General features: G+C 41.1%; 1 protein-coding gene and 3 long non-coding RNA genes across 5 annotated transcripts in view; 1 reads left to right on the plus strand and 3 right to left on the minus strand.

The window, feature by feature from the left end:
• Positions 1-9491, minus strand: part of LOC123485817 (NLR family CARD domain-containing protein 3-like) — a gene marked incomplete at both ends in the record, with an annotated part of 10459 nt that extends 968 nt beyond the window's left edge. Inside the window, 4 exon segments of the mRNA XM_045216952.1 lie at positions 390-504; positions 5063-5236; positions 7017-8775; positions 9272-9491. Of these exon segments, the coding sequence (XP_045072887.1) occupies positions 390-504; positions 5063-5236; positions 7017-8775; positions 9272-9491 (2268 nt within the window).
• A 186-nt stretch (positions 9492-9677) lies between these two features.
• On the minus strand, positions 9678-13620 carry LOC121550242. Of its 2 annotated transcripts, XR_006661150.1 has the most exons (4): positions 13601-13618; positions 12904-13020; positions 10108-10224; positions 9678-9714 (listed from the first exon to the last, which is right to left on the minus strand). It is a non-coding gene; the product is annotated as an uncharacterized LOC121550242 (long non-coding RNA). The 2 variants fall into 2 exon arrangements; XR_005996941.1 differs by lacking the exon at positions 12904-13020 and having other exon boundaries at positions 13601-13620.
• A 354-nt stretch (positions 13621-13974) lies between these two features.
• LOC123491082 lies at positions 13975-16909 on the minus strand. Its single transcript, XR_006661151.1, has 4 exons — positions 16867-16909; positions 16620-16707; positions 14740-14796; positions 13975-14014 (listed from the first exon to the last, which is right to left on the minus strand). It is a non-coding gene; the product is annotated as an uncharacterized LOC123491082 (long non-coding RNA).
• Positions 16910-20492: 3583 nt separating this feature from the next.
• LOC123491083 lies at positions 20493-21344 on the plus strand. Its single transcript, XR_006661152.1, has 3 exons — positions 20493-20621; positions 20832-21102; positions 21253-21344. It is a non-coding gene; the product is annotated as an uncharacterized LOC123491083 (long non-coding RNA).
• The last annotated feature ends 2574 nt before the right edge of the window (positions 21345-23918 follow it).

Raw genomic sequence — 23918 nt, forward strand, 5'->3', positions numbered from 1 at the left:
AGTAATGATGGTGGTCTTTGACTTTGACTTCACTTGAATTAAGACTTATTCTTAGTCATATTCTTCACAGCAGTCAACACTCACATTTTCTAAGTCCAGGTTTCATTGTGTTCTCTACACCATGTTCCACACTATAGCGGTAAGCAGAAGAACAGACAGTCATTGAGGGATACACCTGAACTCACACACACACACACACACACACACACACACACACACACACACGGTCAGCATATAACTTAGTCCAAGTGGTGGTCAGAATGTTTGTCTTAACTAGCCTGATAACTCCAACATGTCTGATATGAACATTGACATAAACCCTCTATATACTTGAGTTTCTCCAGTCTGCAGTGTGGATCCTCCAGTCCAGCAGAGAGCAGTCTGACTCCTGAGTCTCCTGGGTGATTGTAGCTCAGATCCAGCTCTCTCAGGTGTGAGGGGTTTGACCTCAGAGCTGAGGCCAGAGAAGCACAGCCTTCCTCTGTGACTAGACAGCCTGACAGCCTGCAAAGAGTCAAATCATATTAAAACCACACTGCTATTCTTTGGTGGTGAAAATAGTGGAAGAATATTTTTTCAAAATGTTCAGATATATCAGTGTCCTGAAACCTGACATATCTATTCATACATTAATTATTACTTATTAGAAATGACAAATTATCAAGTATTGCTTGTAGACATAAAAATGTATAGTACAAATATTTGAGTAGACTGACCAGACCAGTTTAAAAAGCAGTATCAGTCAAAAGACAGACAGTGAGGTATCAGATTTAGATTGTATTGAGTATACAGTCCAAACCATATCTATTTTGACAGTGAAGCTAACATTTTAAATGTGGCATTTTGGATTTGAGATCAAATGTTTCATATGAGGTGACAGTATATAATGTCACCTTTTATTGGAGGGTATTTGAATACATATCTCTTTCACAAAGATTTTCTATGGGGTTGAGATCTGGAGACTGGCTAGGCCACTCCAGGACCTTGAAATGCTTCTTACGAAGCCACTCCTTCGTTGCCCGGGCGGTGTGTTTGGGATCATTGTCATGCTGAAAGACCCAGCCACGTTTCATCTTCAATGCCCTTGCTGATGGAAGGAGGTTTTCACTCAAAATCTCACGATACATGGCCCCATTCATTCTTTCCTTTACACGGATCAGTCGTCCTGGTCCCTTTGCAGAAAAACAGCCCCAAAGCATGATGTTTCCACCCCCATGCTTCACAGTAGGTATGGTGTTCTTTGGATGCAACTCAGCATTCTTTGTCCTCCAAACACAACGAGTTGAGTTTTTACCAAAAAGTTCTATTTTGGTTTCATCTGACCATATGACATTCTCCCAATCCTCTTCTGGATCATCCAAATGCACTCTAGCAAACTTCAGATGGGCTTGGACATGTACTGGTTTAAGCAGGGGGACACGTCTGGCACTGCAGGATTTGAGTCCCTGGCGGCGTAGTGTGTTACTGATGGTAGGCTTTGTTACTTTGGTCCCAGCTCTCTGCAGGTCATTCACTAGGTCCCCCCGTGTGGTTTTGATCTTGCGTGGAGCCCCAGATCGAGGGAGATTATCAGTGGTCTTGTATGTCTTCCATTTCCTAATAATTGCTCCCACAGTTGATTTCTTCAAACCAAGCTGCTTACCTATTGCAGATTCAGTCTTCCCAGCCTGGTGCAGGTCTACAATTTTGATTCTGGTGTCCTTTGACAGCTTGTTGGTCTTGGCAATAGTGGAGTTTGGAGTGTGACTGTTTGAGGTTGTGGACAGGTTTCTTTTATACTGATAACAAGTTCAAACATGTGCCATTAATACAGGTAACGAGTGGAGGACAGAGGAGACTCTTAAAGAAGAAGTTACAGGTCTGTGAGAGCCAGAAATCTTGCTTGTTTGTAGGTGACCAAATACGTATTATTCATAAAAAATCCTACAATGTGATTTTCTGGAATTTTTTTTTCTCAATTTGTCTGTCATAGTTGACGTGTACCTATGATGAATATTACAGGCGTCTCTCATCTTTTTAAGTGGGAGAACTTGCACAATTGGTGGCTGACTAAATACTTTTTTTCCCCACTATATTTGAGGGTATTTACATACATGTCTGTTTCACCGCTTAGAAATGAAAGCATTTCACGTATCTAGTCCCCGTATTTGAAGAAGTCAAACGTATTCTGACCACTTCACTTATAGTGTATTAAAGTAGTCAAAAGTATAGTATTTGGTCCCAAACTCGTTGGCTGCATTTGCAGTTTGTTTTGGTTGTGTTTTGGGTTATGTTTTGTCCAATAGTAACTGAATGGTGGATGATGACTAGATTAATCTTCTGTCTAAGTGGGTAGATAACATGTTTCTAAACACTACTAAAGTAATCCTGAAGATGCCATGATTAAGAATAATCATGAATGAATCATGAACAATTATGAATGAGAAAGTTACAGAGGCTACAACAAAACATGCTAACCTCTCACCATTTCCAATAACAGAGGGGGTATGATCCTTGTTCCTCTGTAACTTTCTCATTCATCATCATTCACGATTCATTCATGATTATTCATAATCATGGTAGCATCCACATGAATGTAGAAGTGTTCAGTAACATTTTCTATTCTTACTGACAATACAAGTGAAGTGACTCCAAAAAGACAGGACATTATTCACCATTCAGTTTCTATTGGGAAATACATAATCCAAAGCACAACCAAAACAAACTGCAAATGCATTCAACAAGTTTGTAGAATCACAAGCTTGATGTAATAACTGTGGGTAAGGAATATGGGACCAAATACTAAACGTATGACTACTTTAATACAATATAAGTGAATATGTTCAAATTATGGGAGAACTAGACACATACAGTGCTTTCATTTCTAAACAGTAACACAGATATGTATGAAATATCCTCAAATAAAAGGTGACTTTATATACTGTCACCTAATATGAAACATTATATCTCAAATCCAAAATGCTGGAACATAGCACCAAATGTAAAACTGAAAGCTTCACTGTCCAAACACATATGGTGTGGACTATGTGTTCCTGGTAAACACATGTGGATCTGGTGAACAGTTATCACTTGTTGACCTATGTGGTACAGTGGGGGAAAAAAGTATTTAGTCAGCCACCAATTGTGCAAGTTCTCCCACTTAAAAAGATGAGAGAGGCCTGTAATTTTCATCATAGGTACATATCAACTATGACAGACAAAATGAGAAAAAAAAATCTAGAAAATCACATTGTAGGATTTTTATGAATTTATTTGCAAATTATGGTGGAAAATAAGTATTTGGTCAATAACAAAAGTTTCTCAATACTTTGTTATATACCCTTTGTTGGCAATGACACAGGTCAAACGTTTTCTGTAAGTCTTCACAAGGTTTTCACACACTGTTGCTGGTATTTTGGCCCATTCCTCCATGCAGATCTCCTCTAGAGCAGTGATGTTTTGGGGCTGTCGCTGGGCAACACGGACTTTCAACCCCCTCCAAAGATTTTCTATGGGGTTGAGATCTGGAAACTGGCTAGGCCACTCCAGGACCTTGAAATGCTTCTTACGAAGCCACTCCTTCGTTGCCCGGGCGGTGTGTTTGGGATCATTGTCATGCTGAAAGACCCAGCCACGTTTCATCTTCAATGCCCTTGCTGATGGAAGGAGGTTTTCACTCAAAATCTCACGATACATGGCCCCATTCATTCTTTCCTTTACACGGATCAGTCGTCCTGGTCCCTTTGCAGAAAAACAGCCCCAAAGCATGATGTTTCCACCCCCATGCTTCACAGTAGGTATGGTGTTCTTTGGATGCAACTCAGCATTCTTTGTCTTCCAAACACGACGAGTTGAGTTTTTACCAAAAAGTTATATTTTGGTTTAATCTGACCATATGACATTCTCCCAATCCTCTTCTGGATCATCCAAATGCATTCTAGCAAACTTCAGACGGGCCTGGACATGTACTGGCTTAAGCAGGGGGACACGTCTGGCACTGCAGGATTTGAGTCCCTGGCGGCGTAGTGTGTTACTGATGGTAGGCTTTGTTACTTTGGTCCCAGCTCTCTGCAGGTCATTCACTAGGTCCTCCCGTGTGGTTCTGGGATTTTTGCTCACCGTTCTTGTGATCATTTTGACCCCACGGGGTGAGATCTTGCATGGAGCCCCAGATCGAGGGAGATTATCATTGGTCTTGTATGTCTTCCATTTCCTAATAATTGCTCCCACAGTTGATTTCTTCAAACCAAGCTGCTTACCTATTGCAGTTTCATTCTTCCCAGCCTGGTGCAGGTCTACAATTTTGTTTCTTGTGTCCTTTGACAGCTCTTTGGTCTTGGCCATAGTGGAGTTTGGAGTGTGACTGTTTGAGGTTGTGGACAGGTGTCTTTTATACTGATAACAAGTTCAAACAGGTGCCATTAATACAGGTAACGAGTGGAGGACAGAGGAGCCTCTTAAAGAAGAAGTTACAGGTCTGTGAGAGCCAGAAATCTTGCTTGTTTGTAGGTGACCAAATACTTATTTTCCACCATAATTTGCAAAGAAATTCATTAAAAATCCTACAATGTGATGTTCTGGATTTTTTTTCCTCAATTTGTCTGTCATAGTTGACGTGTACCTATGATGAAAATTACAGGCCTCTCTCATCTTTTTAAGTGGGAGAACTTGCACAATTGGTGGCTGACTAAATACTTTTTTTCCCCACTGTATCTGAACAATTTATGACTTTGCTGACGGTTGCAAATGGTCTTAGCTTGAGAAAGCATCTGGAGAGCATTTCTATAGGGGCACCCTAAAACAGAGGAAGTCTGTTAGGTGGAGTCCTGGGATTGGTCTGTAGGGGAAAACACCCATATCAGGTTACATAGGATATATACTATGGTTTGGGACAAAGGAGGGGAGAATAACATATTAGAGATTGGGGTTATTCTCCAGATGTCTGCAGATGTCTGTAAATTGACGCTGAAATCCTTTGATATAATAAACCTTTATAATCAAAGTACAGTGTCAGCGGATTCCTTGTTCTCACAGCATATCAGCATCGTTTTCTCGACACTACACCAACTACAGGAATACTGACCTCAGAGTCTCCAGTTTACAGTGGGGATTCCCCAGTCCAGCAGAGAGCAGCTTCACTCCTGAATCCTTCAGGTCATTGTTACTCAGATCCAGCTCTCTCAGGTGTGAGGGGTTTGACTTCAGAGCTGAGACCAGAGAAGCACAGCCTTTCTCTGTGACTCCACAGCCTGACAGCCTGCAAAGAGTCAAATCATATTAAAACCACACTGCTATTCTTTTTCTGACAAAGAGATCATCATGATTTCACGAACTGTTAATTTAACACCTGTAGTGTAGAAGGACACACTTCTCAGATAGAGTTCAGTGTGTCAAATCGGAGGGCCTGTTGTCTGGACCTACTGCAGTCTCTATGGGGGTGCCACAGGGTTCAATTCTTGGGCCGACACTTTTCTCTGTGTATATCAATGATGTCGCTCTTGCTGCTGGTGACTCTCAGATCCACCTCTACGCAGACGACACCATTTTGTATACATCTGGCCCCTCATTGGACACTGTGTTAACAAACCTCCAAACGAGCTTCAATGCCATACAACACTCCTTCAGTAGCCTCCAACTGCTCTTAAACACTAGTAAAACTAAATGCATGCTTTTCAATCGAACGCTGCTGGCACCTGCCCACCCGACTAGAATCACCACTCTCGACGGGTCTGACCTAGAGTATGTGGACAACTACAAATACCGAGGTGTCTGGTTAGACTGTAAACTCTCCTTCCAGACTCACATTAAGAATCTCCAATCCAAAGTTAAATCTAGAATCGGCTTCCTATTTCACAACAAAGCCTCCTTCACTCATGCTGCCAAACATGCCCTCGTAAAACTGACTATCCTACCGATCCTTGACTTCGGCGATGTCATTTACAAAATAGCCTCCAACACTCTACTCAGCAAATTGGATGTAGTCTATCACAGTGCCATCCGTTTTGTCTCCAAAGCCCCATACACTACCCACCACTGTGACCTGTACGCTCTTGTTGGCTGGTCCTCACTACATGTTCGTCGTAAAACCCACTGGCTCCAGGCCATCTATAAATCACTGCTAGGCAAATCCCCGCCTTATCTTAGCTCATTGGTCACCATAGCAGCACCCAACCGTAGTCTGCGCTCCAGCAGGTATATCTCACTGGTCATTCCCAAAGCCAACACCTCCTTTGGCCGCCATTCCTTCCAGTTCTCTGCTGCCAATGACTGGAATGAATTGCAAAAATTATCTCCCTCACTAACTTTAAGCATCAGTTGTCAGAGCACCTTACCGATCACTGCACCTGTACACAGCCCATCTGAAATTAGCCCACCCAACTACCTCATCCCTATATTGTTATTTATTTTGCTCTTTTGCACCCCAGTATCTCTATTTGTACATCATCTTCTGCACATCTATCATTCCAGTGTTAATACTATTGTAATTATTCTGCACTATAGCCTATTTATTGCCTTACCTCCATAACTTGCTACATTTGCACACACTGTATATATATTTTCTGTTGTATTTTTTGACTTTGTGTTTTTTACCCCATATGTAACTCTGTGTTGTTTTTATTGCACTGCTTTGCTTTATCTTGGCCAGGTCGCAGTTGTAAATGAGAACTTGTTCTCAACTGGCTTACCTGGTTAAATAAAGGTTAAATAAAAAAAATAAAAAATAAACACAGACCAGAGAAGCACAGCCTTCCTCTGTGACTCCACAGCCTGACAGCCTGACAGAGAGATCATCATGATTTCACAAACTGTTAATTTAACACCAGTAGTGTAGAAGGACAATGGCAAATTCATTTGGTTTATTCTCCCAAACAACATATAGATTCATCTTCCGTCTCCTAGAATTGTATGGTCATATTGTTATACTAATGTGAACATCAATGCATTGATTCAATATGTTTCTCAATAATACAAATATTTCTCTAAACTGAATATTTCTTCCTGATGATTAGTACTTAAATGTAATTTGATGTACTCACAGAGCAGCTCTGGAGGCTTTGACCACTGGCAGCAGCCTCAGAAGACCTTCCTCTGATCTGGAGTATTTCATCAGGTCAAACACATCCAGCTCCTTTTCTGAAGTCAGCAACACAAAGACCAGAGCTGACCACTGTGCAGGTGACAGGTAGGCTTCTGAGAGACTTCCTGATCTCAGGTAGCTTTGGATCTCCTCCACTAGAGAATGGTCATTCAGTTCATTCAGACAGTGGAACAGATTGATGCACCTCTCTGGAGAGGGATCCTCCCTGATCTTCTCCTTGATGTACTTGACTGTTTCTTCATGGCTCTGTGAGCTGCTTCTTGTCTTTGTCAGTAGACCTCGTTAGTGCTTCTGATTGGACTCCAGTGAGAGGCCCAGAAGGAATCGGAGGAACAGGTCCAGGTTTCCTGTCTCACTTTGTAAGGCTTTATCCACAGCACTCTTGTAGACAGTAACTTCAGTAACTTGCGGTTTGGCCATTAGATTCTCATTGTTGTTGATGAATGAGAGGAACAGATATACAGCAGCCAGAAACTCCTGAATGCTCAGATGCACGAAGCAGTACACCTTGTCCTGGTACAGCACACATTCCTCTTTAAAGATCTGCGTGCACAATCCTGAGTACACTGAGGCTTCATTGACATCAATGCCAGCCTCTTTCAGGTCTTCTTCATAGAAAATCAGATTGCCATTCACAAGCTGTTGAAAAGCCAGTTTTCCCAGTGACAGAATGCTCTCTTTATTCCAGTGTGGATCTGTCTCTTCTTTCCCAAGATACTTTTCATTCTTCTGTTTGGTATGAAACTCCACAAGGTGTGTGTACATCTCAGTCAGAGTCTTGGGCATCTCTTCTGTCTTGTGTTTCAACATGTGTTCAAGGACTATTGCAGAAATCCAACAGAAGACTGGAATATGGCACATGATGTGGAGGCTCCTTGATGTCTTTATGTGTGAGATGATTCTGCTGGCCAGGTCCTCTGAATCACTGAATCTCTTCCTGAAGTACTCCTCCTTCTGTGGGTCATTGAACCCTCGTACCTCTGCCACCTGGTCAACAAACACTGAAGGGATCTTATTGGCTGCTGCAGGTCGGGTAGTTATCCAGAGGAGAGCAGAGGGAAGCAGATTTCCATTGATGAGATTTGTCAGCAGAACATCCACTGAGGTTGACTCTGTGACGTCAAAACAAATCTTGTTCTTCTGGAAGTCTAAGGGCAGTCGGCACTCATCCAGACCATCAAAGATGAACAGAACCTTGTACTTTTCGTAGTTGGAGATTCTTGATTCTTTGGTTTCCATTGAGAAGTGATTGAGAAGTTCAATGAAAGTGTGTTTTTCCCTGTTCATCAAATTCAGCTCCCGAAAAGGGAATGAAAATACAAATTGGACATCCTGATTTGCTTTTCCTTCAGCCCAGTCCAGAATGAACTTCTGCACAGAGACTGTTTTTCCAATGCCAGCGACTCCCTTTGTCAGCACAGTTCTGATAAGTTTGTCTTGTCCAGTTAAGGGTTTGAAGATGTCGTTACATTTGACTGCAGTCTCTGGTCTTGCTTGTTTCCTGGTTGTTGTCTCAATCTGTCTCAGCTCATGTTCATTATTGACCTCTCCTGTTCCACCCTCTGTGATGTAGAGCTCTGTGTAGATCTTATTGAGAAGAGTTGGGTTTCCTTGTTCAGCGATCCCCTCAAATACACATTGAAACTTCTTCTTTAGATTAGATTTGAGTTCACGTTGGCAAATCACAGCAAGCTCATCTGAATGAAGAAATAACACAGAGGATATTAATATTACGTCTGTTTTAATGCCTACAGTATTGTAGGACTGTTATAAAATTTTAAATTATAATAATTTATTCGCTTAACTGACAGTATAAATGTGTAAATGTTTTCATAATGCATTACAGACTGGTGTGACTGATTATATTATTATTGGTATTATCTCTCTCTCTCTCTCTCTCTCTCTCTCTCTCTCTCTCTCTCTCTCTCTCTCTCTCTCTCTCTCTCTCTCTCTTCTCTCTCTCTCTCTCTCTCTCTCTCTCTCTCTCTCTCTCTCTCTCTCTCTCTCTCTCTCTCTCTCTCTCTCTCTCAATTAATCAACACAACACATCCCTGCTGCTACTTGATGAGATCACTAGTTGTTGTGTTAAGGCTGCTACAATATCATTTAGTTACACAGCTACTTTAGCTGTACTTTAGCTACAGCTTTTAAATGTTCTAAAACAGCATTCAACATGAGGCAGACAGCTCGTACTTTTCTCCAGTGTGTCAGCAAGCTCCTTCTGGTTCATTTTCCTCAGGATGTGCAGTGTGATCTTCAGAGCCCCCTCTCTGGCACTGCTCTCCTGCTTCTCATCTTCAGCATCCACCACTTCCTTATCCTGCTTCTGACTCTCAAAGCCTTCTGGGAGTTCTGGACTAAGAATCCTCTGAAACATCTTCAGCTCATTCTTCACAAATGTCATAATATTCTCTTCAAGCAACTGAAATAAATCAAGTAAATAAGTTAAGCAAGAGACTAAATGCTTTCTCATTAACACATTAATGAATGATTGACAGATCAACTTTACTTGAGGTAAACAAAAACAAATGTACATAACAGGACCACATACACTGAATATGGAGGCCAGGTCTGTTTGATGACTCTGGGAAGACTGACCACTGAGAATCTCTGACTCTGATCTCTCCTGTTGGTTTCTTTGGACAAAACATGAGATTACATCTCCTCATCCAGGGAGTGCACACACACACACACACACACACACACACACACACACACACACACACAGAGACACACACAGACACACACAGACACACAGACACACACACACACACAGAGACACACACAGACACACACACACACACACACACACACAGAGACACACACAGACACACACACACACACACACACACACACACAGGGAGGGAATGTTGTGTTAGTTTAATATTGTTTCAGGACTATGAAAATGGAAAAAATTATTAGCCTATGGATTATGAAAACAACAAAAATAAATGGTAAAATGGGAGAGGAGAAATGACTAGAGACAGTGTTGTTTAACTCACTGACCATGACCCATGAGTTCTTCTTACCTTTGTTCAGTAGAAAAGTCTCCCTCTCTGAACTCTATAGGTTGTTTCATAGACGGGTCACTCTTCATGGACACACAGCTGGGTACAGGGGAGGCTGGTCTCTCCTGCTTGATTGGGCTTCAACACAACAGAGACAAACATTACATCTCTCATCTACTCTGAGCTCAGATGGGGAAACAAGAGTTTCATTCCAAAACGCTATATATCCATTTTCAGAAATGTTGGTAAATTAGCTTTTATTGTTTAAAGAAATTATGAAAGAGATTGGTGTGTTTTTTCACTATCTAATCATGGCATGGGGTTGTTCGATGACAGACATGTATTTGTTTAAAATCCATCACTTGATGGTTTCATTTCAGAGACAAATAATGTGTTTATTTTGTAAAATGCTATATATCTGCCTCACTCTCAGAGAAATCAGAAGTATTGCTAGGTTTTACACAGTAATAAATGTAACAAATAACTACATTTGTAATAAAGAACTGTACACATGTACAACATTAAATACAGTAATATGAGATCTGTATGTAAAACATTTACATTTGACATTTTAGTCATTTAACAGATGTTTTTTATCCAGGGTCCGGTTTTCCAAAAGCATTATAAGGCCAAGTTCATCATTAGAACCTTTGTAGGAGCATTGTTAAATCTCTGAGCTGTTTCCCAAAACCATCGTTATTAACGTTGCACTTGAAAACGCTCATATTCTAACACCTGCCTCAGACCACTTGTAGAACAGCCAAGTGCATCGTTAGATGCTTTTTTGCCCTCCCGTGTGACTTTAAACACAGAAGATCTCCAGTAAACATAGAATCACATGGTATATCCGTCTCTCTGTGACCGCCGATAACTTCAGAACAAAGTTGACTACAAATACAAAGTTGCAAATGTCTTTGCAATTGATTCAAACAAGGGACGTATAAAATGATGCTTCAAATGAAAACCGAAATGACTGCATTAAAATATAAACAGTAGGCTATAGTCCTATTTCAATAAAATTGAAATACGTTTCATGTTCAATCCATTGAGTTATATTTTGCTACTTCTAGACTACTGTCTGTAATTTGTCTCAATATATTTCATGATATGTAGCCTAACATGTGAACAATGATGTGCCAAATCTGTGATTTAGTGCATTTGTATTGTGTAAGCATTAGAATAAACTACCTCAATATTTGCAGCCGTAGGTAGTAATATCTTTCTAGAAGCTGATCCGTGGTCAGTATTGTGAAATAATTATAATGTTAAGGAAAGATTTTAATGGAGAAAACTGATCAGAGAGCAGCGCTCCCTTTCTTTCGATCCTATCAGTATCGATACATGCTCCACCGGACGTGATACCTTGTCATGCTGCTGATCCAGTTTCTACTGGTCTGCCTGCGGATATGGAACTCTGACCTGTTCACCGGACGTGCGACCTTGTCCCGAACCTGCTGTTTCGCCCCTCTCTCTCTCTCTCTCTCTCTCTCTCCCTCTCCTTATCTCTCTCTACAACACCTGCTGTCTTGACCTCTGAATGCTTGGCTATGAAAAGCCAACTGACATTTACTCCTGAGGTGCTGACGTGTTGCACCCTCTATAACCACAGTGACTATTATTTGACCCTGCTGGTCATCTATGAACATTTGAACATCTTGAATAACGATCTGAACTTAATGGCCATATCCTCTTATAATCTCCCCCCAGCACAGCCAGAAGATGACTGGCCACCCCTCAGAGCCTGGTTCCTCTCTAGGTTTCTTCCTAGGTTCCTGCCTTTCTAGGGAGTTTTTCCTAGCCACCGGGCTTCTACATCTGCATTGCTTGCTCTTTGGGGTTTTAGACTGGGTTTCTATATAAGCACTTTGTGACAACTGCTGATGTAAAAAATGTCTTCTGGGAATGCATATGAAGCAAACCAGGCCAGGGTTTGGGGTTTGAGAAGTCAATGAGAGGTAAAAATGACTTCCTTAGTTGTTAATTTTGAAAATGTTCTGTCTTAAGTAGTTTAACAAACTGACACATTTTCATGTTAGTCAAAAACAACTTTATATCGAAGGAGTGACTTTGATTTGACGGCCTGCACCTGTGCAGTTCGGCACAAGACGACCATTAGACCCAATGACGTATTTCTGCGCATGAGCTTCAAATCAAATCAAATTGTATTTCTCACATGGGCCGAATACAACAGTGGTACACTTTACCGTGAAATGCTTACTTACGAGCCCTTTCCCAACAATGCAGAGTTAAAAAGTCACAAAAATTAGCTAAATAAAAAAAGGAAATAGTAACATAATAAAATAACAATAATGAGGCTATAATGAGTACCAGTACTGAGTCAACGTGCAGGGGTACCAGGTAGTTGAGGTAATAACTAGACTATATACAAGGAGTACCAGTACTGAGTCAATGTGCAGGGGTACCAGGTAGTTGAGGTAATAACTAGACTATATACAAGGAGTACCAGTACTGAGTCAATGTGCAGGGGTACCAGGTAGTAGGTAATTTAGGAAATATGTACATGTAGGTAGGGGTAAAAGTGAATAGGCAATCAGGATAGAGATTACATCTCCTCATCCAGGGAGTGCACACAAACACACACACACACACACACACACACACACACACACACACACACACACACACACACAGGGAATGTTGTGTTTGTTTAATATTGTTTCAGGACTATGAAAATTGAAAAAAAATGTAGCCTATGGATTATGAAAACAACAGAAATAAATGGGAAAATGGGAGAGGAGAAATGACTAGAGACAGTGTTGTTTAACTCACTGACCATGACCAATGAGTTCTTCTTACCTTTGTTCAGTTGAAAAGTCTCCCTCTCTAAAGGTCATAGGTAGACCCATAGACTGGTCACTCTTCATGGACACACAGCTGGGTACAGGGGAGGCTGGTCTCTCCTGCTTGATTGGGCTTCAACACAACAGAGACAAACATTACGTCTCTCATCTACTCTGAGCTCAGATGGGGAAACAAGAGTTTCATTCCAAAACGCTATATATCCATTTTCAGAATGTTGGTCAATTTGCTTTTATTGTTTAAATAAATTATTAAACCACTACAAGGCTTTATAAAGGTGTCTAAAGTGTGTAATTTCCACTTTAAAATGTCAGACTTGATTTTCCCTGATGAAAAATATATGAACCCCTTCAGAAAATATCCCTTAATTATAATCCACATAAAAATGCACATTTGCTATTGCTGCAGGATTATTTTCCTGCTGTGAGAAACTAGGTCAAATGAAGATATGGCATCTGTAAATGCATTCATCTTAAGGTAGCTAGGTGAGACAACCACGTATCACAGTCAAATATACAGAATACGAACATTACATTCCAGCAAAACAATGGTTTTAAATCACATCTCAAATCTACAATAGTTACATTGAAGGTACCTATTAGTAATCATTTCTGATGAAAAAACACAAATGTGATTTTCTTTCTCCTATATAGCACTTTGGAATATAAATTCTTAAACAATATTTTCAGCTCACCTCTTAGCTTTGGTGTCATGTCCCCCAAAGAGACTCATTTTAGAGGCAGGGCCCCCCTCCTCTCTCTCCCCAGAGAGATTCCTTTTAGAGGCAGGGCCCCCCTCCTCTCTCTCCCCAGAGAGACTCCTTTTAGATGCAGGGCCCCCCTCCTCTCTCTCCCCGGAGAGACTCCTTTTAGAGGCAGGGCCCCCCTCCTCTCTCTCCCCAGAGAGACTCCTTTTAGATGCAGGGCCCCCCTCCTCTCTCTCCCCAGAGAGACTCATTTTAGAGGCAGTGCCCCCCTCCTCTCTCTCGCCAGAGAGACTCATTTTAGAGGCAGGGACCCCCTCCTCTCTCTCCCCAGAGAGACTCATTTTAGAGGCAGGGCCCCCCTCCTCTCTCTCCCCAGAGAGACTCATTTTAGACCACTGACCCCTAAACAGAGATGCAGCATGTTGGTTGTGGTGAACACAGTGACAACTAATTATTGAATGTCAATTGTTCTCTTTTATTCATGATCTCTCAAAAATAAAACAGTTTACTAATAGATACATCCAAACAGTCAGGTGATTTAATGCAATGACTTTTTCTAGCCCAATGACTCCTCAAAACCCACCAACAAGGCCTGAAAACTAGGCCAAAACATAGACCCTGATAGGCCTACATCTTATTTCAGATAGCCTCCAGTAGCCTGGGCAAGATGTAGGCAAGATGTAAGCTGAATGATTTAGCAGCTTGCTTAGTTCAAATTGACAGATTAATTTATTTAACATGAATAGCAAGGCGATGTTGAGGTAGGAAGTGCTTCTGTTGCCCAGTAGCCTGCTGGAATAGGCTACTGAGGATGGGGTCGTAATTTCAATCTGTATTAAATATTAATAACATGGATATTAACTAAATAGGTCCATGCTTGTCAACAACAGCCAGGTTATTTTTTTTAACCTGTAGCCTAATCTGGCTGACTGTTACCTTCAATCTAATGCATTCTAACATCTGATCAGCAATTGCAATAGAACTATGACCATTGTGACAATTGATAACTTCCATTTGAATTAACTTAACACGGCCATTAATAATTGCATAATAACACAAGGCTACAACAACAATAAACTGAAGTTATAGGCTTAGATTATTATTCAGAAATACTTAGAAATACTCACTTTATTTTTTAGTTCTCTCCATATCTTGTTTTCTGCTCTGTCGTCTCAAAATGGATCCTGTACAAAAGAACACATTTAGACTTTCTGTTTCATTTCAGCCTTCTCCCCACCCTGATAATACAGTGTTTTATTGGTATCTTCCACTAGATGGCAGTAAACACCTGCTGTAACTAGACTTTACAACAGTAAGTGTTCGGTTTCTTGGTCCTGGTGACTCCTGGGAAGTGTCCCAGAGGAGGATTGCTGACCCAGGATCAGGTCCCCCTGTCCATGTAATCTTATTCATTATGATTGTTTTGTCTCATGTCTCTTTATATTAATATACCCTGGGGACCATGTAGCTGTATTGAAATCACCTTGTTTTATAACCTTCTTTGTTGCTCAGTGGTACTTCAATTGGCCGGACCATGCCCAATTCTTTCACACAGTAATGCTCCAGCATCCACTCAGAGCTTATGCATCTAATGCATTCCTCAAATACTGCAGAGTTGTTAAGCAAGTCCCATCTTCATCCACGTTTATTTGCTTATTTGTAAGATGAAACCTGAGGGGATCACTGTAGTGTGTCATAAATGCATCAAAAATGGTTCTGAGGTCCTCAACAATGCTATTCTGTACCGTAGCTGGGATGCAGTGTTCTTTCATGATTTCCAAAATCAAAAAATAGATATTCTTTTTGAGACCTTCAATTAGCTGCTCAGTGTTGATCTCTGTGGCTTGAACATATTCAGTCTCTGGCAGACTCTCTACATCGCTCATGTCATCTTCAATGGGATCAGTCCCCGTCTCAAATTCATCATGAGGGCAATTCTCATCTAAGTTGGGGCTTAAAAGCTCTGTGGTTTTGGTAGATGTGTGACCGATAGGCGCTGAAACATCTATTTTGTTTTCCCACACCCATTAAGTCCACAGGTAATTAGAAAATGTGGTTCATGCTGGTGATAGAGGCCAATATGTGTGAGTCGTCTGGACACAAAGACAGTATGCTCGTTGCAAAGTGGACAATTGAAGAGAGTTGGCATTCTTCAGAAAGATTGTGAACCTTGGAATGATGGGATGGAATCATGGAGATCATTGATACTCAGCCACTTGGAGACATCATCAAGGGACCAGTCTTCCACAGCCACACTCAAATAAAAGTTGACACATGAAGCAAAAGTGAAATGTATTAGTGTTGAGGCTAAAACAAAACCTATCCCACTCTTTCCAGACAACCACCTTTCCTCCTAATTTGTATTTCTGGTTGTTCCATAAAGAAGCAGAGCTTGTCAGGAAAGGTGAAGATGTCTGTCTCTTATTTATCTGACGCCATATTTCTTAGTATGGGACATTATGGGATTCTGCAGTCCCACATTTAAGTGTTGACTCAGATAATATGATGCTCCAAATGGGGCATTAAGTTATTCTTCCATGTCAACCCAAATTGGCCTATTAGAGTTCTCAATAAAGAGAGCCTATTTGGGCAGTTATAAATGCTTCTTGCTATAATTACATGTTAGGGAGCTTTAATCCTCCCTTCTAAGTCTTTACCTGTAATCTAGCTTGGTTCATCCTCGCCCTTTTAATAGTCCAAATGAATCATTTTGTATATGGTGTTAAAGGTGTAGGCAGGTATGGACAGTGGAAACATGCTGATGATGTAATTCAGTTTAGGAGCTTTAACCATCTTCATAACATGTGGCCTACCCCACAATGAGATTTGTAGCTTGTCCCAGTTCTTCAACTGGAGTTGAATTTTGTTCAAACACTGTATTGATTGATTGATTGACTGCAAATATATTCATTCACCATTCAGTTAGTATTGGAAAAGACTAAAGGAATTACACAGAACACACTATAATCACACTTCAAATACATCCAAATACTTTATAGAGGCTAACCTGTTAGTAGATCCAAAGTGAGCTTTAAACATTGTCTTGCTTTGGTCTGAAATACAGAGGACAGAACAATCCGCCCCAATACACCAACCTGAAAGACATCAATTAGACACAAACACAACATAAACAACATGAGTATTCAATATCAAATGCATCTAACTAATCTGATCTGCTTTATGTATTCTTCTTTTTGTCAAGTCGAACATAATCTACATTGGGTCATCTGTGTGTGTGTGTGTGTCTGTTTTACCTGTTCGTGGTGGTTGATACATTTCTCTATCAGAGCTCACAGCTCCCAAACTCGCCACCACTTAACTGGACAGGGGCAGGATTAGCCAGGTACTAAAGGGAGGAGGATGGAAGGAGATGGTGAGAAAGTATATCATGGGTTTAAATGACTACAATTTCTCAATATTGAGTCTAGCTAGCTAAAGTTAGCTAACGTTACAGTAACTTTCACTAGCTAGCTACTGTAGCTGACGTTAGCTAAAACGTACCAACATTTATACAACAATTACCAGCTAACATTACAGGCTATGTAGCTTGGCTAGCTGATGAAAAACCAAGAGTACATTACATGATGTATTGTTTTTTAGTTATTTGATAGTAGTTTGATGAATTATTATCTTAGCTAGCGAATAGCTAAGGTATCACTCACCTTTCACGTCAATCCGTTGCAAGTCATCTCTTACTGGTCGCGTCTCTCCAACCATCCGCGCGCTTCCCGCTTCCAGTTGTCTTTTGACCAACGGTCTCAATTTGAATTCTGCGCTGGAGCGGCCTTTACTCACGAGGGCGCTGCTGGTTCCAAACCGAACCCCTCTTTTGAAGAGGCTTCTTCAAAGAACCCCTGAAGTCTACAACGGTTCAACAACGAGCTGATGGCAGAGTATAGGCTTGGAAATTAATCTTAAGGTATATTTTTTACCTTATATTATCCTAAAGGATCCTACAGGAAGCTTTTCTTTTAAGAGTGTAGTTCACGTTTACTAATTTATCTGCAAAACCATGCCTTCCGAGTTGTAAAGGGGTGGCCAGCAACATCATTCGTTTTAAAAGTCTACCATGACAACAACTATCCCATTGACTATATCCAGTAATAGTTTCTTATTGTTCTAGTTAAGATCTCACAACACAGTTAAGCTACTACAATTAAGGCATAAGACATAAGTATATATCATTTGAAAATGCAGACAAAATTGGCTTGAACTTGTCGTGTAATAACAATTTTGAAAAACACTAAAAAGGCTATGTATTCTCCCAAGGTCAATACTTCAAAAAATAATGAATCATAAAATGTTTGTCCTCTGTAGTTGCGTGTCTTTCTTTTTTTGCTGAAATCCATACTTTTTCATTAAACGTTAATGAAATTCAACCACCGACTTTTTGCTCATTTTTTTGCAACTGTGTCATTTGAATATCCAATGACTTAGACCAAGGGCTCCAAATACTCGTTGTCCAATCAAATCACACAATCTACAGATGGGCTGTCAACCAATCAACATTTTGCAGATCATTACAGGCGTCAGTAAACACAAAATTGGGCGCATAACTTTATTGACTTGGCACATTTTCTGTCCAGAGACACTGAGAAATAACAACCAGGAAAGATAAATCATAGAAAGATATGTTTATTTTACATATTACAATAATTGTATAGCCTAGGTTTCATTTACAAACAGACACATTCACTACATTTGTTCCATTATTCACTAAATTACTTATTATTTTCAGTAAACTCTTATTCTATAACATTTATTGTTTTAACATTCACACTGCTAGTTTTACACATTATATTTATATATATATACACACTACCGTCATTTATATAAATATAATATATAATTATCAATATATAACCATATAATATATATAGCATTTACTATATAGACACACACACACACACACACACACACACACACACACACACACACACACACACATACATACAGTATTGAGAGATAGGGAGAGACAGACTGTTGTGAGGACAATATGTCTGAGAATAAATATCTAGGTTGCAGTTTAGAATGAGTTAAAGGCAGAGGAGGGTACAATAGGACAAGTGTTTTGTCCCTGACCAGTCCTCCTACTGCCAGACCACTGGATCCTGTGTCTCCATCTAAAACCTCATTTCTGTGCCGGCCGTGCTTGGCCACACTAAGAACCAAGACCCAGAAGAAGGGCAAGAAGAGGTCATTGGCTGTTACACCAGCTAAGGAGAAGAAGGTGAGATTGGCTGTTACACCAGCTAAGGAGAAGAAGGTGAGATTGGCTGTTACACCAGCTAAGGAGAAGAAGGTGAGATTGGCTGTTACACCAGCTAAGGTGAAGAAGGTGAGATTGGCTGTTACACCAGCTAAGGAGGAGAAGGTGAGATTGGCTGTTACACCAGCTAAGGTGAAGAAGGTGAGATTGGCTGGAACACCAGCTAAGGAGGAGAAGGTGAGATTGGCTGTTACACCAGCTAAGGTGAAGAAGGTGAGATTGGCTGGAACACCAGCTAAGGAGAAGAAGGTGAGATTGGCTGTTACACCAGCTAAGGAGAAGAAGGTGAGATTGGCTGTTACACCACCTAAGGTGAAGAAGGTGATATTGGCTGTTACACCAGCTAAGGAGAAGAAGGTGAGATTGGCTGTTACACCAGCTAAGGAGAAGAAGGTGAGATTGGCTGTTACACCAGCTAAGGAGAAGAAGGTGAGATTGGCTGTTACACCAGCTAAGGAGAAGAAGGTGAGATTGGCTGTTACACCAGCTAAGGTGAAGAAGGTGAGATTGGCTGTTACACCAGCTAAGGTGAAGAAGGTGATATTGGCTGTTATACCAGCTAAGGAGAAGAAGGTGAGATTGGCTGGAAGACCAGCTAAGGAGAAGAAGGTGGGATTGGCTGTTACACCAGCTAAGGTAAAGAAGGTGAGATTGGCTGTTACACCAGCTAAGGAGAAGAAGGTGAGATTGGCTGTTACACCAGCTAAGGTGAAGAAGGTGATATTGGCTGTTATACCAGCTAAGGAGAAGAAGGTGAGATTGGCTGTTACACCAGCTAAGGTGAAGAAGGTGAGATTGGCTGTTACACCAGCTAAGGTGAAGAAGGTGAGATTGGCTGGAAGACCAGCTAAGGAGAAGAAGGTGGGATTGGCTGTTACACCAGCTAAGGTAAAGAAGGTGAGATTGGCTGTTACACCAGCTAAGGAGAAGGTGAGATTGGCTGTTACACCAGCTAAGGTGAAGAAGGTGAGATTGGCTGTTACACCAGCTAAGGTGAAGAAGGTGAGATTGGCTGTTACACCAGCTAAGGTGAAGAAGGTGAGATTGTCTGGAAGACCAGCTAAGGAGAAGAAGGTGGGATTGGCTGTTACACCAGCTAAGGTAAAGAAGGTGAGATTGGCTGTTACACCAGCTAAGGAGAAGAAGGTGATATTGGCTGTTACACCAGCTAAGGTGAAGAAGGTGAGATTGGCTGTTACACCAGCTAAGGAGGAGAAGGTGAGATTGGCTGTTACACCAGCTAAGGTGAAGAAGGTGAGATTGTCTGGAAGACCAACAAAGTCCCCTGTCCCCGAGGTGAAGAGGACACCTCCAGTCTATGGGTCTGGTCCCCTTGCCAGGGCCAGATATTACCTGGATTGCCATCAATACCTCCATGCTTTGTTTATGAGGTCACACGTGAAGAAGTACAAAGAGGACATCATCAAGAGGTAAGGTAGTAGAAGTATGTGATGAGAGTGATTGTTTTTTAGACTTGAGATTATAATTCAGTTGATATGCCATACCATATATCTACAATGTAGGATCATAGGTTTGTGTGATTTCTATGTACTTTCAGAGAAAAGGAGTTAGTGCAGGAAAAATATGGTCCCTTGTCCCAACCAGTGGAGACAGAGGTCTTTCAGACCTTTTCCTGGAGTGAGACTCTGGCGTGGGCAGAGGAGAAGGCACCTTTGATGACCACCTGTTAGAGGGCAACCCTTCCCCAGGCCAGAAACCTCAAAGTAGACCTCATCAAAGGTAGAGAAATCACCACAATGTGAGGATTAATCCAATATCATGTTCACACTAGATGTCCAATATCAATCATTTCACAATTGATATGTTGTATATAGTTGTACCGTTTCTACAAGTCAATTAGTAAAGTAAGTACGCCTCTGACATGTAAGCCTTGTCCGAGACAAAAGACAAAACTAAGAGAAGAAACCTTCTAATGTCTCCTCTTTTCAGAGACGACTTTCAACGTAAGAAGCAGGACCTCCTTGACAGAGGGACATGGATGGTGCTGTCAATGGCCTTGTTCACCAGCAGGCAAAATAAAATGAAGTTTGTACCAACATGCCTGGAGATGGAGCTGTGGAGGGGAGGATGCTGGGAGAAGATATTCTTCACTCTGAACTCCATGGCCATCTGCCTATGTTCTGATGCCACTAGAGGACATGTTAACAGGTTGAGGGTCGGCAATGATACCCAGATCATGAAGTGGAAGAAACAGGCTGAGGTAAGTGTGAGTCTTAAACATATGTAAACACAATTTTGATTCACCTATTTCATAATTCTATTATTTCAAGGTGATTACACAGGCTACCTTATTTATGAGTACAATGAGTGGTTATTACGTGTATGTCAGTAATGTCAATGTTAATTCCAGACTAAGATATTTAAGAGGAGACTGGCCTATTCACAGGAGGAAACTGTGATGTACGGAACGTTCTCAATGACCTGGGACAATGTCCAAGCATATCCAAAATGTGTGGTCTAACATTCTATTTATTATTGTGATAGTTCAGTAAAACCAGAATATATCTTCCAAATGGCATTTCCCATATACAGTGCATTCGGAAAGTATTCAGACCCCTTCCCTTTTTCCACATTTTGTTACGTTACAGCCTGATTCTAAAATGGATTAAACAAAATAAAAATCCTCATCAATATACACACACTACCCCATAATGATGAAGCGAAAACAGGTTTTTAGAAATGTTTGCAAATGTACTAAAAATAAAAAACTGAAATGCCTTATTTACAAAGGTATTCAGACCCTTTGCTATGAGACTCGAAATTGAGCTCAGGTGCATCCTGTTTCCATTGATCATCCTTGAGATGTCTTTACAACTTGATTGGAATCCAGCTGTTGTAAATTCAATTGATTGGACATGATTTGGAAAGGCACACACCAGTCTATATAAGGTCCCACAGTTGACAGTGCATGTCAGAGTAAAAACCAAGCCATGAGGTCGAAGGAATTGTCTGTAAAGCTCTGAGACAGGATTGTGTCGAGGCACAGATCTGGGGAAGGGCACCAAAACGTTTCTGCAGCATTGAAGGTCCCCAAGAACACAGTGGCCTTCATCATTCTTAAATGGAAGACGTTTGGAACCACCAAGACTCTTCCTAGAGCTGGCCTCCCGGCCAAACTGAGCAATATGTGTTATTTCATAGTTTTGATGTCTTCACTATTATTCTACAATGTAGAAAATAGTAAAAATAAAGAAAAACCCTGGAATGAGTAGGTGTGTCCAAACTTTTGACTGGTACTGTACTTCGGATGTAGCCTACATATCCTAGATGACCAGCCTAAACCTGTTCAGATCAGTTCCCATTGGCTATCAGTAGCAGGACTGATCACCTACAAATCGGTGTTAAGTCTAAATAACAGGGCATGTAACCTAAGCCCAATATTTTCACAACATTTCCTACGGAGACCATCTGGGCCCGGTTTCCCAAAAAGCATCTTAAGGCTAAGTTTATCAGTAGAACCTTTGTAGGAGCATTGTTAAATCTCCGAGCTGACATGAAAAATACATTAACATCAAACAGCGCGTCCTAATCCAGTGAAGGGGACACGCTACTTGATGACGGATCAATATGAGGAGACAGAACTGCTACTGCCGATGTGATGAGAGAACTCTATCCGGTGGAATACGACGATACGAGGACTTCTTTCAGAGAGCGCTCCGTCAACCAGGCCCCAGTGGGCAGAGCTAGGCATGTTGGACTGGGACACGTTTTAATACCATAAAAAGCCTCTCATTTTACAGTGGGTCCGCCATGTTCTGTGTAGTCTAGTTACGCTAATATATTTGCAGTTAATTTCGTTTCAGACTTAATCAGTGAAATATGTTTGAGTAGTAAACAGAGAAACAACAAGGAGTCCCAGACAGTTCACAATAGAACATACCAGAGGAGGGCATCGGTTACTAGGCAACCTACATAATTGGGATCATCTGGGCTGGTTGCCAAAACAGACCATAAAACGCCTTTACACGCGAAGGTCCGCGGTGGGTCTGTGGAAACTAGCTGATTATATTGGAGACAGGTTTATAGCAGTGAATGGCATCTATTCATTTACTCTCATAGTATTTCTATGTAGAAGCAATATCAGCCAGGGAAACTAATTGTACTCACTTTACGATAGAACATTCAGACTTTTCTGCCTGACTGTGGCGTTATTTACCTGAATTGTTAGGATTTCCTGGTTGATCACAACAAAACTACCTAATTCGTTCAAGTAGAGATATAATTAAATGGTGTTTTCTTTGAAAAGATGGGCCTGGCCAGAATAGAACATTCCGGTTTCTGCTTGAGTGTGGCGCTACTTACCGCAGTTTTCTGATTATCTTGTGACCAGAACAAAACTACTTATTTTACTCAACTAGAGATGTAAATAAAGGGTGTTTCTTTAAAAAGATGGGCCTGGCTGACATGAAAAATACATTAACGGGAAAGGATCCAAAGACACAGAGGCTGATTAACTTTCTGCACATCTCTTTATTTACAATGCTGGTTGCCATGGTTAACACAAACACAGGACATTGAATGCTACCTGCATTGACTCAGAAAAGTAACATAAGTAGACCTACAGTATCTCAGAGAGGTCAAACAGGTGTGTGTTAGTCAGATTATCCAGTGTCCACAGCAACACTATTGATTATTCTCTACCCCCAGTGTATGTGGTGTCCTATGGTCTTAGTCTCACTAGTCTCTACTCCCAGTGTATGTGGTGTCCTATGGTCTTAGTCTCACTAGTCTCTACTCCCAGTGTATGTGGTGTCCTATGGTCTTAGTCTCACTAGTCTCTACTCCCAGTGTATGTGGTGTCCTATGGTCTCACTAGTCTCTACTCCCAGTGTATGTGGTGTCCTATGGTCTTAGTCTCACTAGTCTCTACTCCCAGTGTATGTGGTGTCCTATGGTCTTAGTCTCACTAGTCTCGTCTTCCAGTGTATGTGGTGTCCTATGGTCTCACTAGTCTCTACTCCCAGTGTATGTGGTGTCCTATGGTCTTAGTCTCACTAGTCTCTACTCCCTGTGTAT

Source organism: Coregonus clupeaformis, chromosome 6 (assembly GCF_020615455.1).
Source record: "Coregonus clupeaformis isolate EN_2021a chromosome 6, ASM2061545v1, whole genome shotgun sequence".
NCBI lineage: Eukaryota > Metazoa > Chordata > Actinopteri > Salmoniformes > Salmonidae > Coregonus > Coregonus clupeaformis.